We start from the raw sequence: 9,233 nt of genomic DNA on the forward strand, positions 1-9,233 counted from the left end.
GTTTCATCTTTACCATTTCAAAGGGTAAAATGAAGCATAGGTGTTAATGATTTGCCCAAAATAAATCATCTGCTACTCTCAAGATCCCAAACTCTTGTTGTTTGAGATTCTTTTCTCATACAAGACAGATACAGTCAACCAATGGCAACCCTATGCAAAAACCCACTGGCTAAGAACTTGGTGCTAAGTGGAAATACACAATAAATTCAAAACAAGTCTTTCCCTCAGTAAGCACTTTATTGAAGTAAATGCGTAAAATTGGTTAACAAAGTGGAAAAAAGAAGATTCAAGATGAAAGGTGGTAACACAGGAATGGGAACATAAAAAGTTGGAGTAGGCAGGACTCAAACTGGCCAGAAAGGTACTATGGCAAATCAATAAAACACTGAGTGAAAGAAAGGGGATTCTCGATGCTCCTCACCTTCCTTGTGCTATATGATCAATACTGCATCCAGCAACTGAACAAAAATGTGAGGCACGTTGCTGATTCTCTGACTCTGCTCACTAGTTAGCAAGGAAGCACTTTAAATCAGTCAACTGTTTTTGTAAGTAGGCCAATGTTATACATACAGCGACTTAAAGCATTCAGTAACTTAGGTCTACAGATTCGGAATAGAATTTTTAATAACTGGTCTTCACCATTACTAAAAAATTTATGGATGCAAATATGTACCTAAGTAATAACCACTTACTGAGGCAGCTAATGATGTAGTTGTATGCCTCTTCTCAAATGATGTCATAGTAACAAAGTCCACATGAGATGTGATACTTTTAGAAAGCCAAATCTCAATGTAGTATCACCCTTGCCTCCTTTTTTTTGGATCTCGAGAATTGAACTCAGGACCCTGTGCTTGGCAGGGAAGCACTTCTGCCACTGAGTTATATTCCCCGGTCCTTGCCTCCTTTTAAAAGGCTGTGGCTCAAAAAGCCTTTACGGGTCTTTCTCTGAAAACAAAAAAACTGCTCAAGGCCTATTTTAAGAGTTATGGATTTCTAATCTTTAAACAGGCAAAATAACTAAACTTACAGACACCATTTCTTCTTCTCCTTATATTCTTATTTATCTTGAAAAAATAAAACAATTTCTTATAAACAGCTACATAAAGCATCAAAGAAAAAAATAACGGAAGCAGCATCAATTTTATGGTGCACTATATTCCCAAAGTTAGGATTTGAAAATTTTTTTTCAAACAGAAAACCTAGGTAAGAATTTCTTAAAAACCAGGTTTCCATGTTACCAAGTACTTCCAACTACTGTGACTGACATCTACTTAGATCCTTGGCTCACTTTTCTCAATCAACCTTGTTTTATTAGGATGTCTTCTGATTATGTAGTCCTATTTATCAATCTAAAAATGTAGGAATTATCATGCCTTACTGACAATTCAAGATAGGTCTTAGAAATTATTAAACCTAAGCCAATTCACCTAAACCTTGACTTCAGACTAAAGCTAATTTTTAAAAATGAAATTATTTAGAAGTACCCAAAGGGGTAGAAGGTAATCATTTCTTGAACTGCAATCTACCTAGGAATGGATGTATGGGTTAGTAACCCAACAAGTCCCACAAATTTGTAGTATAATTTGATTTCCACAGTATCCATTATACTTCATTCAAAAAGTACAAAGTACTCATTTCATTGTTTTTTAAATCAACCACATGAAAGTATAACATTTACAAAGATGAGCCAAACAAATTGTAACTACTAAGGAACCTGAATATTGGGAGTTTAATTATCAACTGACTTACTAAATAATCTGTTAAGTGCCTGTTAAGCATAATGATCTTTCTGTTAAGTATAATGATCTTTCAGCAGAAAATGCATTATGTGCTTTTCCACTTGGAATACACTAAATTTCTAGGTAGGACTACTTCCATTTTTACGTAACAAGTGTTAAAGACCACCAAACCATACTCCTAACAGGACTAGTCACATCGATCACTTGCAGAACATGGGATTGCCAGCTAAACAAGATCCCAAGCACTAGGAGCTCTTCAAAGTTCAAAATTTAAGCCTGAAAAGTTTCATTATTTAAAAATCTATCAATTTAACAAAGTTATGTAATAGACCAACTACAAAATAATTTTTATTTTTAACTCAACTTGTTAAGGGACAGATAAAGACTTTGGCAAATTTGATTAACAGCACAAAATAATGTTATCCAAACGGAATAATTTATTGCTGGTCTGAGGCTTGCCTTGTTTTACACTGTTTTCACAAATACCAGATATCAACATTTAAAGAATTTAACAGTGACCTATTCAATAAGGCAATCATCTTGGTAGCAAACTTTTATTTAAAACTTACATAACTCAAGCTTTATAAAAAGCTAACATAATTGAAAATTGGGTTTCCCTCTAAAGCCTTAAGTATCCAAAGCTTGAAACGGTTAATTTAAAAATAAGCAAACAAAACAAAAAACAAACCCTGCAGCAGATCCTGCTGAAATACTTAAAAAAAAAAAATCTAAATGAGCTTAATCTTTACAAAAGTTATTTTAGCTCAAAAGCTATAAAATCAAAAGTTATCTTAATTCTACAAAGAAGGGGGAGGGTCTTTAACTTCATGCCACCATTTTAGAACCTCATCTTTTTCATCAAATTTGGCCACAAATTAAACTTCTGTGTGCCCCTGTTCTTAGGAGATCCTCTTGCAGAAGAGGCCAAGTACAAACATGGAAGAGTAACTGCCTAAGCAAGTAGGAAAGTGTTCTCTAATAGTGTGCAAAGAACAGAGTTCTGGATTAATCTCTGGAACTTGATCTGGACCTTGAACGAGATCTAGAACGGGATCTCGAAGCTCTTTTTGGTGGAGGGGATACAGACCGAGCCTTTGAGGGTGGTACAGGTACAGGTGAATGGGAACGAGACTGGCTCCTTGATCTGGACTTTGACTTTATATCACCTTTTCCATTTTCTTTGGGGGACCGAGATCGAGACCGAGACCTGCTTCGGGATTTTTCATACTCATCCTTAGATCTGCTTCGAGAGTGTGAATGGGAACCCCGTTCAGACTTGGGCTTAGATTTGCTCTTTGATCTAGATTTCCTGCCTTTTGATCGAGAACGAGATCGACCTTTGCTCCGTGACCTGGATCTGGACAAAAAGGCCAGATTTCAGTACCTTGTCAACATACATGTAAACTCCACAAATGAGTACAGCTGTGTTCAGGAGAAAAAAAAAAAGCCCAACACTTTATGATTTACCGGGAGCGACTTTTTGAGATACTTCGAGATCTACTGCGGCTGCTCCTGCGACTCCTACTCCGTGACCTTCTTCTAGAGCGTGATCTGTAAGATAAAACCCAATGAAACCTTAAAATCAAACTACTGAAAACAACTCAAGTACTCTTCGCCTCCTCTCCACATCTTTCAAGTTACCTGGATCTGCTTCCAGAATATGACCGCCTATGGCTTGCTCGTGGCTTATCTTCAATAAGCCTAATATTCCTGCCATTTATTTCAGTACCATCCAGTTTATCCAAAGCACGTTTCATGTCAGAGTAGGAACGAAATTCAATTACCCCCTCATTTGTGCGTTCTTTGTGAGCATCTGCATAGGTGACTTCACCTGCTTGCCGCATGAAATCCTAAAACAGTAAGACTGGTCAGACCCAGAAATCTAAATAAAAACATCTATACACTGATTTTATAGGAAAACATTAAAAGACCTACTTTTGAAGCATTGATTTTACTTGAAAGTATAGTCCATACCTTTAAATCTTGCCAACTGCAACGACTAGAAAGATTTTCTACAATAAGTCTGTATTCTGTACGAACAGGTGGTCCATATTTGTCTCTGCCAGAGGTTCTCCGACTGCTGTATCCACCTCCACCACCTTTATCACACGGAGCGAACAATCAGATGCTTTGTAATGATAGGAGTGCATGTTTTGAAAGTTAGTACAAACATATCAACTTTCATATACTGGAGTAGGACTTTGCTATTATACTGCTAAACCTTCGATACATTTGTGATTTGCCATAAATTAAATTAAGGGCAAGTCAAACACACTAAATCCAACTAAACCTCTCCTACAATCTGTTAGAGAGTGACTGCTCCTTTATTCAATTTACCTCGCTAAGTTTTATTTTACAGAACATTGTAAAATATAAAACTTAACTGATTACATGCATTTCTACATTTTACAAAAATGTTTACTAGTTACACTAAGTACTTACATCACAGTGTGAGGTTTTTGGTGGTGGTTTGGCCACAAAACACGCAAGGTAACAGTCACCTAGTTCAGATTAACCAGTTTTGTCTAACCCTTGGAATCCTCACCATCACCCTGCGTCTAATGGCAAAAGGCTGCTGTCGTCATGGCTTCCGGTAAGGTCAGCCAAAGGGTCATAGGGCAAGGGTCACACAATGTATGGAAAAGCCAAGGCCAATCAGGAAAGGCAGTCATCTTAGCCTCAGTGGACACAGCCTCAGCCCCATTGGTCACTTTCAAATTGAAACATCAAGGACTTGTTAAAAAGTTTGAATTCAACATGCAACAATTTCAACATCAAACATTTAACATAGCCAAAATCCCCCCAACCTCCTCCCAATAACATGCCCCAACTAGTTCAAATATAGCATAAAGCTCGTTTAGTTACTTTGTGGTACAATACCACATTACTTTAAAACAGTAATTTTGGCCCCCACTAACTTCAGTAATTCTAAGGCCTATCCTTCAAGCCCCTCCTCTTCCCGCCCCCTCCGCTCCCCCACCTCCACCCAGCCTGTCCACAAACTTCTACACATCTGGCTAATGCACTGCCAGGAAAGCAAGGGAATACAAATACAGCTACTCCTCGCTTCCAACGTGGGCAGAGCCCACGACAGTGCTAAAGAGGGCCCAGTAGAAACCACCCCCTCCAAATCTGACAAAACCCAGACCCAATCCCCGCGCTCCACTGTCCCATGGCCATCCCAGGCAGGCGTGAAGGTAGCGAGCCCCGGAGACGCCCGGGTGAAACAACTCCCGGCCCCCTCCCGCCTGCCCGGGCTGGGAGGCCCCACCCCGCCCACCCTAGTGCCTGCGCCCCGCCCCCAAGCCCCAAGGACGCGGAGCGCGCGGGGGTGGGACTCACTGCGGCTTCCGTAGCTGTAGCCGTCGCGATCGCGACGTGGGCCCCGTGCGTGCTCCACGATCACGCGCTCGCCGCAGAGCTCCTTGCCGTTCAGCTCGTAAACGGCATCGTCGGCGTCGCGGGAGTCCTCGAACTCCACGAAGCCGTATCTGGGGGCGGTAACGCCGGCCAGACACCGGCGGGGGCGCGTTAGCCGGCGGCGCGAGTGCGTGCGCGCACCCGCAACCCCGCTCGCACCCGCGGCTCCAGGTCGCCGCCATTTTGGAGGCCTTGCCACGCGGCGCCGCGGCCTTGGCTGCCTTCTGTTTCGAACAGCCACTCAGTCCCCAGTGCCGGGGAGCCGGGAGCGCACGCAGGCGCCCAGGCCGGACTCACCCATTTTTGAGGTCTACTTCAAGGAGGCGGCCGTAGCCGCTGAAAAAGCGTTGGATGTCCTTTTCCCGGACGTTGTAGCTTAGGCGTCCTATGTACACGCGCGGCATGTCCGTGGCGAACAGGGTCCCGAAGGCTAGTCCAACGGCGAGCCGCAAAACAGGAGCCGCGGTGCGGGTGCGGGGACGGCGAGAACCCGAACACGCGCCTCACACCGCAGCGGTGGCCGAGTCCAGCCACACAATGGTGCGCGCGCGCGCCAGGACTACGCTATATGGGCGGCCTGAGGGCGGGGCCCGCTGTGTGACGTCAGCACGCAGTACGTAGTACCCCCCACGTCGTGCTCTTGGTTGTAGACTGACTGGTGAGTCCCTGGCGGGCGGCGGTTGATAGAGTGCTACTTTGCTTCCAGAATCTTCTCTAACCCGCCCCACCATCTGTGTAATCAAAATACAGTATCCACACTCCAGCCGTAGCTCGCTTTTTGAATAAACTGTTCCCGCGTGATTTCTCCGACAAGAGTTTGAGAGGCAGCCTGAAACAGTCGCCGTGTTTCATTGGTTCTCGAGGTTGGCATAATAGGCCACCGTGGTTTCTCATTGGTACGTTAAAACCGAGGCTGGGACTTGCTCCACCGAATGGTTCACGCTCATTTTGGTTGGGGACTTGCTCTGGAACACGGCCGGTTCTCCCGTTTCATAGAATCTCAGATTTGTGCTCCGGGGTCGTGGCGACTCGGCCAGTGTCGTGCTGTGAGTGCACGGTCCTGCCGGCTTCAGTCTCTCGGGGTATCACAGCCTTCACTGCCTTTCTCTCGTCCTCCAGTCTCCACGGGTCTTGCTTGGAGTACTGGCATTTTTGTTGCAGTGCACAGGGGCATCCCGCGCTTGCTGCGGTTGTTTACAAAGCAAGTATGGCCAAAGCCCTTGGCACCAAAGAAGGCAGTTGCCCGTGGTGGAGTTTGCACAAGACCTGGCAGCCCTCCCACAGAAATTGGCTCTTTCCCTCTCATATGGAGTGTTCTACCATACTATCCTTGTTCTCATTGATTTGGAAAGTATTTTATGTGTCGCGATACACGTTGTGAGCTTATCAACAGATGCCATTTAAAGCTGCAGAACTAGATAACTTCAAAGAGTAAAAGCAGAAGACCCTTGACTGTGTCATCTGGTACTCTTAAAATTTATTTAAGTACAAGAAAGGGAACGAGAAGTGAATGATTAGAGAAGTAGATTAGAAAAGATAAGAGAGTATAAAGTCACACAAACTAAGACCAAAAAGATTATCCCTGAGCTCTATTTCCTTTTTTAAAGTGATGCAGCCTCAGTGGGCTTCAGCTTCTGTTGAAAAGGGGCGGTTTTGTCCCCTATGGGAGATTTGGCAGAGTCAGTATGTATTGTTGATTGTCATGATTGGGCAAGCGATGTTAATACTGGCATGTAGTGAGTAGAGGTCAAACTTAAAATTAGATAATATAAATAGGCTTAAAATGATTGAAATATTCATGGAATGTAGGGGAGGAAATGAGAACTCAACAATGGTCGCCTGTCAAACAATCAGTACTTGGTTGTTAAAGTACTTTATTTACAAGAAATGAAACAGGAGGGCCGAGGATATAGCTCAGCGGCATAAGCACCTGAATTGCAAGCGTGAGGTCAAGAGTTCGATCCCCGAGACCAAAAAAAAAAAAAAAAAAAAAAGTGAACCGGGATCTGACACTAATACACTGTCAGTGGAACCGAACATTCCTTTAGTAGGGAAGGAGCTGGAGTAGTACTTAGCTAGTGGCTGCAGTGGAAAGTAAGGTGTTGCTGCCCCGCTCCTCATTCATTCGTGGAAAAAGAAGGATGGAGCTAACATCTTCTGCTCTCACTTTTCCCAGAGTCCAATACCCTTAACAAAACAAAAACAAGGGACTAGGAATTTAGGTCAGTGGTGCAGCACCTGTCTGGCAAGTGTGAGGTCCTGAGTCCAGTTCCCAGTATCTTCCCTGCACAAAACAAAACAAACATGAATGATAACAACACTGGAGACCAACAGCAGCAGAAAATAGTCTCTAATATTATCATTCTGTGGAGTCTTGCTGATGAGCTAATTTTATATTTCGGAAGAACAACTCAAGGAGAAATGTTGAATGTGCCTCAGGAAAGCTCATTTCTAGAATTACAGCAGTAAGTGCAGGAATCTGTCAGCAGAAAAGGAAGCGTTACCTCCCGGGATCCATGTTTCTGGATCCAGAAAAGTGTTAACTTCAGGTTTATAATCGTCCAGATTGTCAAAGCCAGTCTCGAGTACATAGTGATTGTGTTTTTCAATCCAGTGCATGCTCTTACATGTATTACCTGGGAACCAAAGGGATCTTCAAAACACCGCATGATTCAAAGTGGCTATGAACCAGATTCTGAATGATTTTGTTATATCTGAAAATTTTAGTATTCTTTTTAAATTTTTATTTATTTATTTATTTTTACCTTTTGAGACAGGGTCTTACTATGCAGTTCAGGCTGGCCTTGAGCTTACTTTGTAGCCCAGGCTTGTCTCGAACTCACAGTGATCCTCCTGCCTCAGCTTCCTGAGTTCTGGGACTACAGGCGTGAGCCACCATGCCTGGCTGAAATTTTAGTATTCTAGCAGCTGTTTTCATGAGTATGTTTTGGGAGACCGTAGCAACTGATGGTTAACTTTAGGTGTCAAGGACTGAAGATAATAGCTTATTGGCACAGTGTCTACCTGGCAAGTGCAAGGTCCTGAGATCAGCTCCTGGTATTTGCAAAAAAAAAAAAAAAATGTTTTTAGGTGTCAAATTGACTTGATTAAGGAATACCTAGATACCTGGTAAGGCATTATTCTGGATATGTCTGTGAGAGTGTTTCTAGAAGAGACTGACATTTGAATTAGTCAGCTGAGTAAGGAAGATCTGTCCTTTTCAGTGTGGGCAGGTAACATCAGGTTAGAGATGTGGATGGAATGAAAAGGGAGAGAACAGGTGAGTTTGCTTTCTGTCTAAGAGCTAGGACATCAGGATTTCCCCCTGCCTTTGGACATCAGGATTCTGTTTCTGTGCTCTTTGGGCTCTAGGACTTGCACCAGTGGTCCCCCAAATTTAGCCCATTGGCCACTGACTGGGGGGGGGGTAATTGTCAGCTTTCCTGGTTGTGCAGCCTTTGAAGTTGGATCCAGCCTTCCCATGGTGTCCCTGGCTCTCCCGCTTTCAGATGGCCTATCATGCCACTTCCCAGCCTTCATAATAGCATGAACCTGTTCCGCTGATAAATGTGTTCTTACTTGTCTATCTCCTTTTGATTGTGTCTTTCTGCAGACTCTAACAGAGCAACTCAAGTGTGTCTATGTGGAATGCAGTGCCTGTACCTGACGTTCCTCCAGAAACGGAATCCATAAATGGAAACTGTCCACGACAAAGAAAGAATTGTGAACTGCATGATCAAAAGAGCCTCCAAGGCTCTTTTAGCTGGGAGATTGAATTAAATGTTGCTGAGCCAACCCAAACCCTTGTTTAAGACATCTGATTGTTCTTTTTTTTTTTTTTTTTTTTTTTAATCTTTTTGAGACAGGATCTCACTATGCAGTTCAGACTGACCTTGGGCTCACTTGGTAGCCCAGGCTGGTCTTGAACTTGCAACTGTCCGCCTGCCTCAGCTTCTCCAGTGCTGGGATTGAGTGCACCACCACGCCTGGCTGAGACATCTGATTCTTGGAATCACCTACAGCGGTTTCTCAGCCTCAGCACTGATGTCATTTGGGGCCAGGTACTTTTTGGTT

The 9,233-nt window shown here is 43.5% G+C and overlaps 1 protein-coding gene across 1 annotated transcript; it reads right to left on the bottom strand.

Annotated features, from left to right (window-relative positions):
* Positions 1-218: 218 nt before the first annotated feature.
* Srsf6 (serine and arginine rich splicing factor 6) lies at positions 219-5,643 on the bottom strand. Its single transcript, XM_003467664.5, has 6 exons — positions 5,457-5,643; positions 5,082-5,230; positions 3,714-3,838; positions 3,381-3,589; positions 3,207-3,290; positions 219-3,096 (listed from the first exon to the last, which is right to left on the bottom strand). Exons 1-6 carry the CDS (start codon positions 5,561-5,563, stop codon positions 2,745-2,747), a joined length of 1,026 nt encoding a protein of 341 aa, XP_003467712.2. The 5' UTR covers positions 5,564-5,643; the 3' UTR covers positions 219-2,744.
* Positions 5,644-9,233: the final 3,590 nt, after the last annotated feature.

The sequence above is a fragment of the Cavia porcellus genome, unplaced genomic scaffold (assembly GCF_034190915.1).
Source record: "Cavia porcellus strain 051 isolate PalLab524CR breed Dunkin Hartley unplaced genomic scaffold, mCavPor4.1 scaffold_5, whole genome shotgun sequence".
NCBI classification, from domain to species: domain Eukaryota; kingdom Metazoa; phylum Chordata; class Mammalia; order Rodentia; family Caviidae; genus Cavia; species Cavia porcellus.

What these genes read in the sequence shown, in the direction of transcription:
- Srsf6 (XM_003467664.5), bottom strand. Translation starts at nt 5,563, where the DNA reads ATGCCGCGCGTGTACATAGGACGCCTAAGCTACAACGTCCGGGAAAAG. An exon ending in GCAGTTGGCAAGATTTAAAG is followed by an intron (nt 3,590 to 3,713) that starts GTATGGACTATA and finishes TTACTGTTTTAG; the next exon opens with GATTTCATGCGGCAAGCAGG. An exon ending in ATCTCAAAAAGTCGCTCCCG is followed by an intron (nt 3,097 to 3,206) that starts GTAAATCATAAA and finishes CTTTTTGTCCAG; the next exon opens with ATCCAGGTCACGGAGCAAAG.